Genomic DNA, 18,491 nt, shown 5'->3' with positions numbered 1-18,491 from the left:
TGTTATTATCATATTATTATTATTATTATTATAATTCTAACAATTGTCATATTCTTATATTTTAATTATTACATAATATTCCATAAAAACGTCTCCCTCACTTCACTGCTCTGATGAATCGTTGTGTTGTTGTCTGATGGAGATTAATTATGTTCACATAAACCTGGTCAGTTTGTTAGGAACACTGTTGTTGTTGTTGTTGTTCTGTGACGTTAACATTCACTGATGCTTATTTAACACATTGATGAAAGATCTGTTACTAACAAACTGGACAGGACTTTCAATAAACTTCAAATACTTTGTTAGATTAATGTGCAGCAATGTTTAGTTTAAATACGTGTAATGGTCATTATTACAACATGACACATGTACATTTACTAACTATTTATTATAATTGTTTATTATATGTTCATCACAAATCTCAGTCAATCTTCAGTCACTGGATCAACATTAGCTGAGCTAGCCTGTGAGATAAGAATGTAAACAGTTTTATGGTGAAATCGTGAAAAGATGTTTTTAATAAACACACATTCATACAAACAGTGAAACATGTTTTACAAAAACACTTCACATAAAAACACGTTTCACAAAAACACTTACACATATACGTTTGAATAAAATTAAATATTTTCTTTATGTAAGCAGAAAGCGAGCAGCGGGAAGCTAACTAGCATCAGTGTGTAAACTCTAATGCTACGTTAGCGTTAATGTCGCTGACTCACCAGTAAACATTAGCCACTGAGCTTTTAATGAGCTAACATGAAGGTTTGAGTGGACCGAGCCGGTACCGGAACACCGATACCGGAACACCGGTCAGAGCACTTTGAATGCAAACGGTCACGTTTACGTCAGAATTACAGTTACGTTAAATAAGTGAATATTTAACTTTCACTCCGGGCGAGTGAATTATGTTGAGTTCCGTTAGCATGCTAATCACCGTACACACCCCCCCCCCCACACACACACACACACACACCCACCCCCCACCCACACACACACACACACACACACACACACACACACACACCCACGAGGTTCAGGGTGAATGAATGAATACTATGACGGTGGTCGAACTCAGGTGACGTCGTGTTTCACGTAAAGGTAAATATAACACACACTCCAGGTGTTTACGTACATTTCAAAGCTCTCGGTGTATAACGTGTTTTTTTTAAAGCTAATGCTAATGTCAGATATCCCTCCGCCGACCTCGGTGCTGAGCGGAGCCTCGGTGCAGCAACGAGCGGCGGAAGAAGCGGAGGGACACAGTGATATCTGCCGTAGTCAGTCCTCACTGTCGTGTACCCGCTGCTAACAGCTAACAGCTAACAGCTCATGTGTGAGAAGAACAGTTAGTGTTTTTAGAAAAGTGATGATTTAAAAGTGTAAATTTTATCGAATAAGTTTATTATTTAACATTTGAAGGCTACAAACAAGGTAAGCGCGCGCCTGCGTTTACCTTTGTGAGGATATTAGCAGAGATATAGAAGTCACAGAGTTAGCTTGCGAGGCTAGCTTGCTAGCATGTGTAGCTGATTGCTGAAAGGGGGCGCTCGTCCGTTGCAGTGAAGTTTATCACTGACTTTGTTCGTGTCATATTTGAGTTAGTTCACACTGTTCGTGTAAATTCAGCGAAATGATTGTAAATACAACGTTATTATAGTGTTTGTGCCTTCATTAGCTTGTTAGCTGAGCTGGCTAATATGATTATTAAAGGCAGTGACTTGTTCTCTTCATGTTTATAAAACAGTAGAAATATAGTTTTTCATCTAATTGAATTATATTTAAATATAAAAGAGACAATGAACTGTCCTGTTAATGAAACATTTAAAAATGTAAAATTACTACATATTCACATGGTTCATGTTGTGTCTTGTTTTTCAGCTGCAGTAAAACAGCTTTTGATTTGTAAATTAGTATGAATATAATTTAAATAATGAATCAGATTGACTGATTAAAGGATGAGGTGTAGAAAGTTAGGGTTGATTATTTACAAAATATGTTGATTATTGATTATTATTGTTTGATTTATAAAATGTAGAAACTTATTGTTCAGCTTTTGTCAAACATGGAAATGATGATGTTCTCAAATGTCTTGTTTTTGTTCAGTTTGAATGATTTCTTTGTTTCATGGAGCAAAGAAATCAGAACATATTGAATTATATAAAAAAAACCCCACATACAATAATATTACTTGAACAATATTATCTAGCTGTCAGCTGAGTTTGATCTATCATTTAAAATCACATTTAAAAACGTGACTATTAATGATAGCAGTTTGTTTAAGGAAACATCTTGTAATTTGCTGGTGGTGCACAGCCAGGCCACTGGGGGGCGTGAGAGGTGCACCTGTGTTACTTTTTGGCTGCGTTCAGGTCTTTATTTTTGTTTAACCTTTATTTAACCAGGACAATCCCATTGATTTTCAAGGGTGTCCTGGTCTTGATGACCAAATCCAATATATGACCTATTTTTTGGAGGACCTAAAATGCCGTGTTTCCATCATGGCTCAGTTTGGTACAGTACAGTTTGGAATGGTACAGTCCTGAGTCAGGCTTGTTTTTCCATTGAAAACACTACCTGTACTTGGTTGGTGGAGTGTGGGCGGAGTGTGTCAGCTGAGCCGGTGTAGCTCCGCCCTGACCATGGTGCTGGTTATTTTGTTTCTACTCCTAATGGGAACACAAACATATATGTACTGTACTCAACCAAACTGGACAGTTCCAAACACGACTAAAGTAATACTGGTCACCACTAGGGGACACTAACCACAGGGGGCGTGGCTACTGACCTGAAAATGGTTAATATGCTGAAATGGAAGTGAAAATGGTGACATGATGAATAGACATGAAATGTCGTCATCCTCGACTGCACAGGCCTGACGACAGTCATGTGACCATAGATCGGGGTCACCAACCTTTTTGAGACAGAGAGCTACCTTAAGGGTAAAAAATAATATGGAGGGCTACCATATAATATTTTTTTGTTTGTTTACCATTTAAATGATTAATATTATGCATTCAACTGCATACACATTCATTCCAGTGCTTACTCCTAATGATTATCAGTTTTTATAAACAATATCAAAGATATTTTACTGAGCGATCATACGGATACATGCAAGTGAGGTGAAGTGAAGTGAGGCAGCCAATACGGTGCCCGCGGGCTACCAGGTGCCCGTGGGCACCACGTTGGTGACCCCTGCCCTAGATGGTGAACACATGTATTCATGTATTCACGTCATCCACCACCATCTTATTTTGAAGGGCACACTGGTGGCTTTGATAGATGACTCTCTGATGTGTGTGTGTGTGTGTGTAGACACATTTAAATGTTTCTGATCTTATTTGTCCTGATCACGTCTGCTCGGTGACGTCCTGTCAATAATAAACTGTGATCCGATCATCAAATATTGGTCAGTGTTTTATCAAACCTAAAAATGAGAGGATGAATGTGTGAACTGATGAGGAAACACAACATTCATTTAGTCATGGATTAATAATGGATGAATCAATGATGGTTGTGTCCTCGTCTCTGCAGGTGGACGATGCAGGTGCAGTGTGACGCAGGTGAGGACACTGACCTGACCATGGAGTGTGATGAAGATCAGCCTTCATCACTGCAGGCTGAAGGTAAAGAGTGGATTCATCTGTTTAAATGTTAATACTGTTCACAGTATTATTTTAAAATACATGTAAATCATCATTTGAGAGTTGTTTACAATTCCTGTGAAACCACAACAAATAATAGTGTGTTAATAATACTCTGTGTTACAGTCAGTTTGTGTCAGAGCAGAATTTGACCATATTTATTGTCCCTGTTTCATATATGATACACTGATATATGATATGTTTACAGTGTATTTACAGTGTATTAACAGTGTATTTACAATGCATTTACAGTATATTTGCATTTACAATATATTTACAGTATATTTAAAATGCATTGAGAAAATATTTACAGTATTTTTTACATTGTATTTGCAGTATATTTACAGTGTGTTTACAGTATATTTGCAGTATAATTACACTGTATTGAAAGTATATTTGCAGTATATTTACAATATATCTACAGTGTCACCAGAAGAGGAGATGGACCAATCACCGAGCATCATCCTCTCCATCCCAAAACAGCTACTGAAGAAGTGCAGCGCCCCCCCCACACTGACGGTGACACAACTATACAACTACACTGTTTCACTGTACACTGCTGCTCATCTTTAACCGTGTGTGTGTGTGTGTGTGTGTGTGTGTGTGTGTGTGTGTGTGTGTGTGTGTCCGTCCAGCCCTCAGCTGGTCCTCTGTTCTTCAGGTTGAACGGTCAGCTGATCCCTCTTCTTCCTGGAGGTCAGTATTACATGAACATGAGCTGATCACATGACTCGTCTCATTTAAACTCTAGAGAATGTCTGTGTTGATCCTGCAGGTGGCGCTGCAGAGTTGAAGCTGTGCTCTCAACCTTCAGGTTCAGTCAGTGGATTCAGTTCACTGCAGCTTCCTGTCACTGTGACAGGAAGTCACCACATCACCACCGCAGCTCCGCCCACAGCCACGCCCACTGCTGACACCCACTGTCCACAACCTGAGGCTCAGGCTGGCTCCACCCCCATCATCACAGGTACACACCCCCTCCTGAGGTCTTAGTGAGTCTGAATCCAAATAGGACATTTAAGAGGGTAACACACAAGAGAACTCACTTCCTGTTAATGCAGTGATCGATCTGTGGGAACTTTGAAAAAGTCTCATATTCCTGCTTCATTTCATTTTCATGGACGGAATATGTTGGATTATAGGGGAGGTACATTTAGCCCAGTTTAGTAAGTGTGTGTGTGTGTGTGTTGCAGGTGTGATCTCAGGTGAAGAAGCTCAGAAGGTTCTGAATCAGCATGTCAACTTCAGTCCGCCTCTCACTAACCTGAAGACCCCGCCTCTCGCCAGCCTGAAGCCCCCGCCTCTTGCCAGCCCAAAGACCCCGCCTCACATGCGACATGCCCCGCCCACCATAACACAGCTCACTCCCCCAGCTGCACTGAGGACCCTGGCTCCGCCCACCTGCAGCAACCGAACTGCAACTTCTCACAAACTGCAACACAAAGGTTTGAATCAGAGACAGAGATCACTGATCTGCTCCTGTGGTCACATGACTCACCCTCTGTGTGTGTGTGTGTGTGTGTGTGTGTGTGTGTGTCTTCAGGTCAGCAGGAACATGTGTCTCCTCCAGACTGTCTCAACTGTGGGTCACACTACGAGTTAATCGACCGGCTCAGAGGATTCATGTGTGTAAGTCTGTGAGGCGTTAAGTGACCAGAGGTAACAGCAGTAGTGAGGCGTTCAGGGACCAGAGGTAACAGCAGCAGTGAGGCGTTCAGGGACCAGAGGTAACAGCAGCAGTAGTGAGGCGTTCAGGGACCAGAGGTAACAGCAGCAGTAGTGAGGCGTTCAAGGACCAGAGGTAACAGCAGCAGTAGTGAGGCGTTCAAGGACCAGAGGTAACAGCAGCAGTAGTGAGGCGTTCAAGGACCAGAGGTAACAGCAGCAGTGAGGTGTTCAGGGACCAGAGGTAACAGCAGCAGTAGTGAGGCGTTCTGGGACCAGAGGTAACGGCAGCAGTAGTGAGGCGTTCAAGGACCAGAGGTAACAGCAGCAGTAGTGAGGCGTTCAAGGACCAGAGGTCACAGCAGCAGTGAGGTATTCAGGGACCAGAGGTCACAGCAGCAGTAGTGAGGCGTTCAGGGACCAGAGGTAACGGCAGCAGTAGTGAGGCGTTCAAGGACCAGAGGTAACAGCAGCAGTAGTGAGGCGTTCAAGGACCAGAGGTAACAGCAGCAGTGAGGTATTCAGGGACCAGAGGTAACAGCAGCAGTAGTGAGGTGTTCAGGGACCAGAGGTAACAGCAGCAGTGAGGTGTTCAGGGACCAGAGGTAACAGCAGTAGTAGTGAGGCATTCAGGGACCAGAAGCATTGTATTATATGATGTTTGTTCTGTCAGGGAGTAAAAATCCAGTGTTTTACATGGTGATGGTCACTAGAGCTGTAATCAACCAAAGAAACTCTTGGTCGACTAAAGCCCTGAAATTTCGACCAAAAATCGACTAATCGACGGGGGGGTACTTTGTGGGTGCGGCTCTTTTATTTTGAAAAGACCCGCAGCCGCGGCTGGAGTTCAACAGAGTCTGACGGCTCTGACAGCGTTTTGCATTACGTTCATCTGCACAATATCATAGCTGTGATATCAAAAAATAACTAGTAATATCAGCACAATAACTGTTGAAGAACACAGAGTGAGACTGAAGAGTGAGACTGAAGAGTGAGACTGAAGAGTGAGACTGAACAGTGCAGCTTCGCGGCTGAGACACAAATAGACCGCGGGACACTGCTGCTGTTACGAGCAGGTGTGTCTGCAGTTATAAAACCAATGAACGATTAATAGATTAAAACATTGAAATATGCTAATAATTCTGATATGTTCATACTCAAAACTGACGGATCAACCTTAGCTTAGCGTTTTTAAATGATATGTCATGTTTGTAGTAGAGCTGTGAAAAGCAAACTGTTGCTTGCAAAGTTTGTGTTCCACTTTTTTCTACTTTTGAAAAATGCTGCCACACTGATGATGTCTGACATGGATGTGACAGGAGGACTGAGACTGTAGCCTCACATGAAAAGATCAAAATTAACGTCTAATTAATGACAACACTAATCTGTCTGTCCTCATGAACCACGGAGCGACAACAACTCACTGGGCTGGACTAAACCAAAATAGTGGAAAACAAAGGGGGTGTTCTCTGATGACAGGCTGTTACATGTGAAGCACGGCTGCTGTAAAACACCCCTATTAGCATGTGGTACTTTCCTCCTAATGAAATTCACCATAAAAAAAAACAAAAAACGTAGTCGACCAATCACAATTTTGGTCGAGTCAGAGTGTGACGACCAATTAGTCGACCAGTCCACTTTGACTTTACAGCCCTAAGGGTCACATTGTCAGAAAAAAATGGTTTCTTTACCTCCTCCTCTTCCTCCTCCTCCTCTTCCTCCCCCTCCTCCTCCTCTTCTTCCTCCTCCTCTTCCTCCCCCTCCTCCTCTTCTTCCTCCTCTTCCTCCTCCTCCTCCCCCTCCTCCTCCTCTTCTTCCTCTTCTTCCTCCTCTTCCTCCTCCTCCTCCTCCTCCTCCTCCTCTTCCTCCTCTTCTTCCTCCTCTTCTTCCTCCTCTTCCTCCTCTTCCTCCTCCTCCTCTTCTTCCTCCTCCTCTTCCTCCTCTTCCTCCCCCTCCTCCTCTTCTTCTTCCTCTTCCTCCTCCTCCTCCCCCTCCTCCTCCTCTTCTTCCTCTTCTTCCTCTTCTTCCTCTTCTTCCTCCTCTTCTTCCTCCTCCTCTTCCTCCTCTTCTTCCTCCTCCAGCTGTGCAGTCCTGGCATCACTCAGAGTTTGGAGAACCTGAAGAAGAGGAGGAGGAGGAGCAGAGAGGAGAAGAAGATGGTGAGTCTGCTGGTCTGTAAACTACTTCCTGTTTGTCTCCTTCAGTCTAAAGTTGTGTTTCCTGTGCAGACGCCTCACAGGTCGTCTGATGAAGTCCTGTCAGACCCTGATAGCCCCGCCCCTGAGCCCACCTACAGCCCCCTGCAGGAGCGCATGACTCCTCCCCCCGTCTTTCTTCAGGGTAAACTGGTGATGCTGGTAGAGGATTTTTACTATGGCTCCGCCCTTGGACAAAGCCCCGCCCACACCAACAGTCCACTGTCCAGAGAAGATTTCTGCTGCGTTTACTGTCCCACGACAACACGCAACAACATCGAGTGAGAGACCGTTGACCTTTATCACATCTTAACTGTCTTTATCACATCTTTACTGTCATTATCACACCTTATTGTCATTATCACATCTTTATCACATCTTAACTGTCTTTATCACATCTTTACTGTCATCACATCTTTACTGTCATTATCACATCTTTACTGTCATTATCACATCTTTACTGTCATTATCACATCTTTACTGTCATTATCACATCATTATCACATATTTGCTTCTCTCTTCTCTTCTTCCTCTCTTTTTCTGGTTATTTACTCTTGTTTTAAAAAAATACTTTTATCAAAAAGAGTTTAGTGTTATTGGATGTAAATGTTTATTTACTGTGTGTGTGTGTGTGTTTGTCAGGTTGATGAGTCACACTCTGCTGCACAGGGACATCAAACCTTCATGTCCTCACTGTTACCGTCGCTTTCTTTCCCCATTCAAACTGCAGTGCCACCTTGAGGACGACCACAGGCAGTGCATGTCCTCAGGTGTGTAACTGATACACACACACACAGAGGTTTTCAAACATGTAGCTGAAAACAGCAGTGACTCTGGTGAACACCTGCACTGGATCACCTGGATGTGATGTCATCACTGTTGTTTGTTTACAGCCACATGTCGGATCTGTGAGCGGAACTTTGGCTCTGAGCCTCGTTTCCTGTTGCACATGAAGAAGGTGCACAAACCAGGAGAGATGCCGTACGTCTGCCAGGTGAGAGGCAGCTGACATGTTCACCTGTGACTGTGAGTGTGTGTGTGTGTGTGAGACTGTGTGTGTGTGACAACGTGACCATGTGACTATGAGACCATGTGACTATGAGACCATGTGACTATGAGACCATGTGACTATGAGACCATGTGACTATGAGACCATGTGACTATGAGACCATGAGACCATGTGACCACGTGACCATGTGACTGAGACCATGTGACTATGAGACCATGTGACTATGAGACCATGTGACTATGAGACCATGTGACCATGTGACCATGTGACTATGAGACCACGTGACTATGAGACTATGAGACCATGTGACTATGAGACCATGTGACCATGAGACCATGTGACCATGTGACCACGAGACCACGTGACCATGTGACCATGTGACTATGAGACCATGTGACCATGAGACCATGTGACCATGTGACCACGTGACCATGAGACCATGTGACTATGAGACCATGTGACCATGTGACTATGAGACCATGTGACCATGAGACCATGTGACCACGTGACCACGTGACCATGTGACCATGAGACCATGTGACCATGTGACTATGAGACCATGTGACCATGTGACCATGTGACCACGTGACCACGAGACCATGTGACTATGAGACCATGAGACCATGAGACCATGAGACCATGTGACCATGTGACCATGTGACCACGTGACTATGTGACCATGTGACCATGTGACCATGAGATCATGTGACCCCGTGCACCTGTGCTGCAGGTGTGTGACTTCAGATCTTCCTTCTACTCGGACGTGTGGTCACACTTTGAGGACGTTCATGCTGACACCAGATATCTGCTGTGTCACTACTGTCTGAAGGTTCTGGTGGATCAGACCAAGTACCAGCATCATGTGACCCAACACCAGGTACACACACACACACACACACACACACACACACACACACACACACACACACACACAGCCTGAGCCAGGGTCAGAGACCGTCAGGGTCTGGATGGTGAGTGTCAGCAGGGGGCGGAGCTATGTTGTCTCACCATGTCCTCGCCATTTCCTCTTCATGTCCTCATCATGTCCTCATCATGTCCTCATCATGTCCTCACCATGTCCTCATGTCCTCATCATGTCCTCATCATGTCCTCACCATGTCCTCATCATGTCCTCACCATGTCCTCATCATGTCCTCATGTCCTCACCATGTCCTCATGTCCTCATCATGTCCTCATGTCCTCATCATGTCCTCACGTCCTCATCATTTCATCATGTCCTTCGTCTCTCAGGGACACATGTGCTGATGTCAGTTTCTTGTCTGTTGTGTTTTCATGTTTTCAGAAGAAATACATGTTTGACTGTAACAAGTGTCGTCTTCACTTCCTGTACGCACAACAACGCAAGAGACACCAAGAGCTGCACAACACCTACATCAAACCTGCTCAGCTCACTGGACTCACACCTGGAACTAAGGTACACCTGTTAGCTGTGTGTGTGTGTGTGTGTGTTAATGTGTGTTAATGTGTGTTAATGTGTGTGTGTGTCTCAGGTCACAGTGAGGACTTACTCGATGGTGGAAGGAGCTGAAGATGATGAGGTGATGATGAAGAAAGTCCTTCCATATAAGGTAAGTGTGTTCACGTGTGGGCGGGGCTACCCTATCTGAAAAAAAACGCTGAGTCATCAGATTCTTATTTCAAGGTCATAAAAGTCGACTCAACGCCACCTCCACAGGAAGTGCCAAAGAGGAAACGAGTGCAGAGTCTGGGCCCCCTGCTGTCCAGCCTCAGGTACTGCAACTCATCACATGACCGTTCAGTTGTAAACAGGAAGAGGTTGGTGCCTAGACATGGACAGGAAGTGATGTCACAGCTTTGAGTAACTGCAAGTCGATGGCCGTTTCTCAATATCCATACTTGTGCGTACTTGTGTGTACTTGTGCTTACTTGTGTGTACTTGTGTGTACGTCATCAGCCTCAGTCCAAGTTCTGTTCCATTTCTCAAGAACACGAGCAGCGAGTACGGTTCTCATACCAGGAAGTGTTCTCGCTCTGCCCATTTTAAGTATGCATCAGGTGGTGACTGGAGCGTACTTGGGAAAGCCATATATCCCAGAATGCATTTTGGCGGAACATGGCAGGATAAAATACTAATTTAAACCTGAAATAAATATTTTTCTGTGTCCCTGAACGCAGTTTTAAAATCATTTGAGGCGAGAAATTAGTCATTTATAATCCAAACATGTGGTTTGTGTATTAAAATATGATGTATTTATAATTTGACAGCTGTGCTGTCGGAGGTGATGTGAAATGTTAAAATAACAATAGATGTATTTATAACATTTATTTTATATGTTCATTCATCAACCCTGTAGGTGGCGGTAATGAGGCTTAAGTGCTTCGCACCACCTGCCATTCAAACAGTAGAACAAGGAAGTAACTGCTGTTCCAAATGAAGAATCGTGCTCATGTACTCCCGTACTTCTCAAGTATGTACTTCAGTCGTACTTTCCAAGTAAGCAAGTACATACTGACATACTTGGGTATTGAGAAAAGGCCGATGACTGAGTAGAACCAATCAGAACACAACCCCACTCTTATAATAAATAAAAGTCTGTTCCTGTTCTAATGATCTCTCTCTCTCTCTTTCTCTCTCTCTCTCTCAGTGAGGAGGCTGGTGTCTCTCTCTCTCCTCTCCTCTGTGTGGAGTGTCTCTCGTCCATCCCTAACATCCGAGGTCATTTCCTGTCTCTGGTTCACTGTTCTCTCTGCAGCTTCATCACCTGCTGCTCCGCCTCCTACGCCAACCACATGATCAAGTATGTGCAGGTCATGTGTTCACTGATGTGAGGACATTTAAAGGTGGTGACATCATCTCTGTTTGTGTTTCCACAGTAATCATGTGACCTTCAGTCAAAACCAACCGTACCACAGCATCTTCCTGTCCAACCCTCGGTAAACAGCTGTTACTCTGACTGTCTTTAATGTTGGTGAGTGACAGGACTTTACCTGTGTGTGTGTGTGTGTGTGTGTGTGTGTGTGTGTGTGTGTGTGTGTGTGTGTGTGTGTGTGTGTGTGTGTGTGTGTCTCAGGTTGTCACACAGGTTGGAGTGTGTGTCATGTAAACTCAACACCTACAGAGGAGATGTGATGGCCAATCATCTGACAGAGAGACCTGATCATGACTGCAGAGTCCACACAGGTAACACACACTCACACACACACACACACACACACACAGTTTTTATGTCTATGATAATTATAGAAAACAGAGTTCAAAACAATGTTACTGTGTTTCAGACAGAGGACAGCACACACACACCTGTGACAGGTAAACACACACACACGTGACAGGTAAACACCTAAACACACACAGACACTCACACAGACACACAGACCTGTGAGACGTGAACACACACACACACACACACCCACACACAGACCTGTGACACGTGAACACACACACACACACCTGTGACAGGTAAACACACACACACACACACACCTGTGACAGGTAAACACACACACACCTGTGATAGGTAAACACACACACACACACCTGTGATAGGTAAACACACACACACACACACACACACACCTGTGATAGGTAAACACACACACACACACCTGTGATAGGTAAACACACACACCTGTGATAGGTAAACACACACACACACCTGTGATAGGTAAACACACACACACACCTGTGATAGGTAAACACACACACACACACACACACCTGTGATAGGTAAACACACACACACACACCTGTGATACACACACCCCTCCCTCCTTGCATCACTTCCTGTGTAATAATGAAAAGTGAAATGACTGACAGCTGTGGCTCCGCCCTCTCAGTGTGACATCAGCAGGTGACCGAGGACACAGCGGCTTTGTTCCCATCCACCTGATGTCCTCCAGTAAGACCATGTCCACACAGCTGTCAATCAAAGCCCTCCCCTCCCCCTCCCCCCTCTGCTCTGAGCCTGCGATGACCATGGTGATTGCGGGGCCACGCCCACCATCTGATCAGGTGAGGAGGACGTTGTTGCTGCTGATTCTTCGGTCTCTGGTCTTTCTGACGTGTCTCTCTTGTGTCTCAGATGTGGACGTCCTCTCTGTCCGTGTCTCAGCTGACAGCTGTCCTGTCCTCACTGTGTCACGGCGTCTCTCAGGCGTCTCACCGCTGTCAGACGCCGTCCACCACCATCCTGTCCTGGACCGAGCAGCAGCAGCGCGGGCTGAGGAACAGGAAGTGGAGGTGGAAGACGGCGCGCTTGGTCAGGTGGTTGCTGAGGCAGCGAGAGCAGCAGCTGAGCGTCAGTGAAGACGTCCTCCTGCAGGTCGCTGAGACCTTCCTGGGACAGGACAGTCAGCTGACGCAGCGCTGCAGCTGGGCCGTGGACTTCATGCTGAGACACGACAGCAGCTGCCTCAGGCTGCCACTGGACGTCAGACACAGGTGTCACAGCTTCTTACAGTCTCTGCACCAGCAGGTGAGGGTCAGGGTCTGAGGAGGAGGCAACAACAATAATGTCCCATGTGACTTGTGAGGCTGATGAGGAGGCGGAGCCTGAGTTCATGTCTATCATCTGCTGCAGGTCCACAGCACACATCTCCTGCCTCGCTCCATCGGCTTCATGGACGAGTTCTCCGTCTTCATTGGTCAGAAAGCTCTAGAGGAGCAGAACCCTGCTGCCTTCCAGCTGTCTGCGTCTCCTGAGGATGAACCTCTGCTGGACGTCTTCCTGTCCGCTCTCTCTGATGGAACGCTGCTCACGCCGCTGCTGTTCTTCAGAAGAACGCCGTCACATGTTCCTGAAGGTTTCCCCTGTAACGTTGTTCTGGAGACTCGACAGGACGGCTCCTCTGACCAGGAACGCCTGAACATCTGGATCAACAAGGTCAGGATTTCACCACTCCCTGTCACTCTGACCTTTGAACTGTGCTCACGTGACACCTCTCCTGTCTGTGCAGGTGTGGCGCCCCTGTGTGGCAGACTCTGGCCACAGCAGGGAGTCTGTCCTCCTGGTGGACAGTCACCGCGGTCACCTGACCACTCTGTTCAAGGACCACCTGTCCTCCATCTCCACTGACCTCATGGTCATCCCACCTGGAGGCAGCTGCTGCCTGCAGCCACTGCACGTCTGTGTGACACCTGTCCTCAAAGACTTCCTGCAGGTACGTCCACCTGTCTGTCCTCACCTCACCTGTCTGTCTGTTCTCGCCTGTCTGTCCTCACCTGTCTGTCCTCACCTGTCTGTCCTCACCTCACCTGTCTGTCCTCGCCTGTCTGTCCTCACCTGTCTGTCTGTCCTCACCTGTCTGTCCTCACCTGTCTGTCCTCACCTGTCTGTCCTCGCCTGTCTGTCCTCACCTCACCTGTCTGTCCTCGCCTGTCTGTCTGTCCTCACCTGTCTGTCCTCACCTCACCTGTCTATCTGTCCTCACCTGTCTGTCTGTCCTCACCTGTCTGTCCTCACCTGTCTGTCCTCACCTCACCTGTCTGTCCTCGCCTGTCTGTCCTCACCTGTCTGTCCTCACCTCACCTGTCTGTCCTCACCTGTCTGTCCTCACCTCACCTGTCTGTCTGTCCTCACCTGTCTGTCCTCACCTGTCTGTCTGTCCTCACCTGTCTGTCCTCACCTGTCTGTCCTCACCTGTCTGTCCTCACTTGTCCTGCAGGCTCGCTGGACTCAGCTGGTGTCTCAGGGTGGTCTGGACGGTCTTGGTCTGGATCATGTAGCTCTGATGTTCACCTGCTGGATCAGTGAACTTTGTTCCACTCTCAGCTCAAAGGCCGACGTCCTGCACAGGTCAACTGTCCTCTAACACAGTCTCACTGTTTCTTCTTCTGTGGTGTTAATGTGTTTCTCCTCCTCAGGTCGTTCAGCTCAGTGTTGGATCCACAGGTGAAGGATTGTTTAGAGGCAGAGACCGTGATCAAAGTCCTGAAAGAAGCTCTGATCCAGACTCTGGAGACACCAGAACCAGAACCTGGAGCAGAAGAAGAACTGGGTCCAGGTCTGGATCTGCTGCAGATGAAGGAAACAGTAGTTAAAGAACAGCGAGGAGGCGGAGCATCACTCAGGTGTGTCAGCTGACCTCAGAACACTGATCACATGATCAATGAAGATCAGAGACACTGATCAGCTGATCCGACTCTGACCACGCCTCCTCAACTCTGATTGGTTCAGATCAGTAAATGATAAACAGACCTTTTTATTTTTACTTCTTTTTTTTACTGACCGTACCAACACTAACCCTGGAACATGAATTTACTGACCGTACCAACACTAACCCTGGAACATGAATTTACTGACCGTACCAACACTAACCCTGGAACATGAATTTACTGACCGTACCAACACTAACCCTGGAACATGAATTTACTGACCATAACAACACTGTAACACTTCTAAAATAAAAAGACAACATTCAGACTCACTGTGCAATTTATTAGGAACAACTTACACAGACACACACACACAGACACACACACACACACCCCCCCACACACACACTGGTTCTCACGCTGTCCTGATCCTCGTTCACAAACGTCGATCGTCCTTGTCGTTAAATATAGAAACCATGAGAACGTCATTTTTCCCAGCATGCCCTGGGGTGAGGCAGTGACCTCCCTAAGGTCAGCAGTGATTGGCTTGGAGATGCATCATGGGACACTTTGACCTCGGTTTAAATTTAGCTTAAGCTATGCTAACGGCTCACACATGGAATATATTTCAAGTTTATGCTAATGCTGTTCTAAAGAGATGCTAATGTTTGTCTGATTCTCCCTTTATTTAAACACCTCAGTTTACCCTGTGTGTGTGTGTGTGTTTCCCTGTGTGTGTGTGTGTGTGTGTTTCCCTGTGTGTGTGTGTGTTTCCCTGTGTGTGTTTGTGTGTTTCCTGTCACTGATGACATCACAGCTGGACATAAACAATGGCGTGTGAACACCATTGTTTATGTCCAGCTGTGTCACAGGAAACTGTGCAGGTGTCATGTGATGCAGTGACACCTGAGTCAGGGGGCGGAGCCTGTTGTCAGGTGACAGTTTAAATCAAGTGGAGGGAGAGACGTCACTGTGAGAATAACTCTCTCTCTCTCTCTCTCTCTCTCTCATGTTGTACATATGGGAACTCACTTGGCAGGAAAACAAGAACACCCCCACACACACACACACACACACACACACACACTCCCTCTGTCTGTTCATTCACAGCTCAGTCGTCCAGGACGTCTGTCTCTCTGTGTCTGTGTCTCTCTCTCTCTGTGTGTCTCAGTGTCTCTCTCTCTGTGTCTGTGTCTCTCTCTCTCTCTGTGTCTCAGTGTCTCTCTCTCTGTGTCTCAGTGTCTCTCTCTCTCTCTGTGTCTCAGTGTCTCTCTCTCTGTGTCTGTGTCTCTCTCTCTGTGTCTCAGTGTCTCTCTCTCTCAGTCATGTTGTCTCTCAGTTTTCTGTCTCTTTGTGGAGCCTCAGTGATTCTGCTGCTGACCACAGGTGAGTGTGTGTGTGTGAGTGAGTGTGTTTGTGTGTTTGTGAGTGTGTGTATGTGTGTGTCTGTGTCTGTGTTTGCGTGAGTGTGTGTGTGTGTGTGTGTTTGCGTGAGTGTGTGTGTGTGTGTTTGGGTGAGTGTGTGTATGAGAGAGAGAACAGCTGGTTTCTGTAAAGTTGGGATTATGTGACCCCCCCACACACACACACACACACACACTGTAAGTGACCCCCACTGTTTTAAAATGGTCCACTTCCTCTTCTCTCCTCTCCTTCTCTCCTTCTCTCCTCCTCTCCTTCTCTCCTCCTCTTCCCTCCTCTCCTTCTCTCCTCCTCTCCTCCTCTTCCCTTCTCTCCTCCTCTTCCCTTCTCTCCTCCTCTTCCCTCCTCTCCTCTTCTCCTCTCCTCTCCTCTCCTCCTTCCCTGTTTCCTCTCCTTCTTTCCTTTCATTCTTCTCTTTTTTCTTACTTTCTTCCTCTAGAGAAGAAAGACTTGTGGCTCCGCCCACTCACTCACTCACTCACACACACATTGTTTTCATTTGTTTCTTTGTTCTTTGAAACTATTTTCTCTCAACTTTGATTTTTGTTCTTCAACAAACATTTAAACTGTGTGTGTGTGTGTGTGTGTCTGTCTTTGTGTGTGTGTGTGTGTCACCTGGTTTTCATTTTCTCCTCATGTGATTGACAGGACGTTTAAGTGATGACACTTCCTGTTTGGTAACAATTAATATCCACCCCCTCAGTTCCCATTCTGTGTGTGTGTGTGTGTGTGTGTGTGTGTGTGTGTGTGTGTGTGTGTGTGTGTGTGTGTGTGTGTGTGTGTGTGTGTGTGTGTGTGTGTGTGTGTGTGTGTGTGTGTGGACCAATTGTCAAACAAACCTATCTTTTTGAGGACTAATTATATATAATATATATATAATACCTTATAAATATATGTGGAGCTAACATTAGCTTTCTAAAAACACAGTCAATCCAGGGATGTTAGCATAGTACAAAGATAAATTAGCATAACTCCACCTTCTCTCCGACAGGTTCAGGACTTCCTGTGATGTCACACAGAGATGTGTGTGTGTCTGTTGTTGTTAACATCACGTGTTTGTTTTTTTAGCTCAATCTCAAGATTACGACTTCACGACTCCAGGATATGACGACAACACAAGTCTCAGCATCAGCTTCTTCAGTGAGTCCAACGCAAACAACACCGTCAAACACAAACAACACCGTCAAACACAGAAAACACCGTCAAACACAGACAACACCGTCAAACACAGACAACACCGTCAAACACGACAACACCGTCAAACACAAACAACACCGTCAAACACAGACAACACCGTCAAACACAGAAAACACCGTCAAACACAAACAACACCGTCAAACACAGACAACACCGTCAAACACAAACAACACCGTCAAACACAGACAACACCGTCAAACACAGACAACACCGTCAAACACAGACAACACCGTCAAACACGACAACACCGTCAAACACAGACAACACCGTCAAACACAAACAACACCGCCAAACACAAACACCGTCAAACACAGAAAACACCGTCAAACACAAACAGCACCGTCAAACACAGACAACACCGTCAAACACAGACAACACCGTCAAACACAGACAACACCGTCAAACACAAACAACACCGTCAAACAGACAACACCGTCAAACGCGACAACACCGTCAAACGCGACAACACTGTCAAACGCGACAACACCGTCAAACGCGACAACACCGTCAAACACGGCAACACCGTCAAACACGGCAACACCGTCAAACAGACAACACCGTCAAACATGACAACACCGTCAAACAGACAACACCGTCAAACATGACAACACCGTCAAACGCGACAACACTGTCAAACGCGACAACACCGTCAAACACAGACAACACCGTCAAACACAAACAACACCGTCAAACACGGCAACACCGTCAAACAGACAACACCGTCAAACACAGACAACACCGTCAAACACGACAACACCGTCAAACACAAACAACACCGTCAAACACCAACAATGTTCCTGGGGCTTGTTTCACAAAGCAGGTTTAGTGAAAACTCTGAGTCTTTTAACCCTGAAATGAGGGAAACTCTGGTTTTTCGGGTTTCAAAAAGCCAGTTCAGCTTAACTCTGAGTCAGTTACTCTGGCAACAATCGCCCTGAACCTAAACCTGATCACTGGCAGGTTTTCTTCAACTAACCTGGAATTTCTCTCTGTCTCCGCCCTCTTTCAGACACACACGGTATTTGACTTCCTCATTCATTCAGTCAGCAGAGTTTTGAAGTCTGTTCTGTCGTCTACATTAGAAATTATATTAGGTGAAGACTATTTTCACAACCATGTGCTTTTGACAGTGATCCTGTGGATGAAGGTGCATCATTACTGTGCAGAGAATTAAATATTCTTCGGGACATGATTATCAGACTGCGCATAGATTTCCAGACACTTTTCTTTTTGAGCAGCAACGTTTCACGTCACAGTTCATCATTTACATTCACAACCTA

General features: G+C 45.8%; 2 protein-coding genes across 2 annotated transcripts in view; both read left to right on the top strand.

Annotated features, from left to right (window-relative positions):
- Nucleotides 1-1,058: 1,058 nt before the first annotated feature.
- On the top strand, nucleotides 1,059-14,581 carry pogza (pogo transposable element derived with ZNF domain a; the record flags this gene model as incomplete). The annotated part of the gene is made up of 23 exons (XM_083899656.1): nucleotides 1,059-1,078; nucleotides 3,538-3,629; nucleotides 4,423-4,614; nucleotides 4,841-5,092; nucleotides 5,191-5,276; nucleotides 7,394-7,471; nucleotides 7,541-7,788; nucleotides 8,150-8,277; nucleotides 8,401-8,501; nucleotides 9,247-9,393; nucleotides 9,820-9,951; nucleotides 10,028-10,105; nucleotides 10,180-10,268; nucleotides 11,144-11,296; nucleotides 11,373-11,432; nucleotides 11,582-11,679; nucleotides 11,778-11,808; nucleotides 12,336-12,510; nucleotides 12,581-12,973; nucleotides 13,079-13,381; nucleotides 13,455-13,658; nucleotides 14,163-14,293; nucleotides 14,362-14,581. The coding sequence occupies 23 exons, from the start codon at nucleotides 1,059-1,061 to the stop codon at nucleotides 14,579-14,581; spliced, it is 3,411 nt and encodes a 1,136-aa protein (XP_083755782.1).
- Nucleotides 14,582-15,763: 1,182 nt separating this feature from the next.
- LOC310935991 (uncharacterized protein) overlaps nucleotides 15,764-18,491 on the top strand; it is a 4,081-nt gene continuing 1,353 nt past the window's right edge. The window contains exons 1-2 of the mRNA XM_083900007.1: nucleotides 15,764-15,978; nucleotides 17,083-17,154. Of these exons, the coding sequence (XP_083756133.1) occupies nucleotides 15,918-15,978; nucleotides 17,083-17,154 (133 nt within the window). The 5' untranslated portion in view covers nucleotides 15,764-15,917. The remainder of the gene's footprint in view (nucleotides 15,979-17,082; nucleotides 17,155-18,491) is intronic.

This window comes from Microchirus variegatus, assembly GCF_963457635.1.
Source record: "Microchirus variegatus genome assembly, chromosome: 13".
NCBI classification, from domain to species: Eukaryota; Metazoa; Chordata; class Actinopteri; order Pleuronectiformes; family Soleidae; genus Microchirus; species Microchirus variegatus.
Note: the sequence above shows the minus strand (reverse complement) of the source record. Positions and strands in the feature narration are given on the sequence as shown.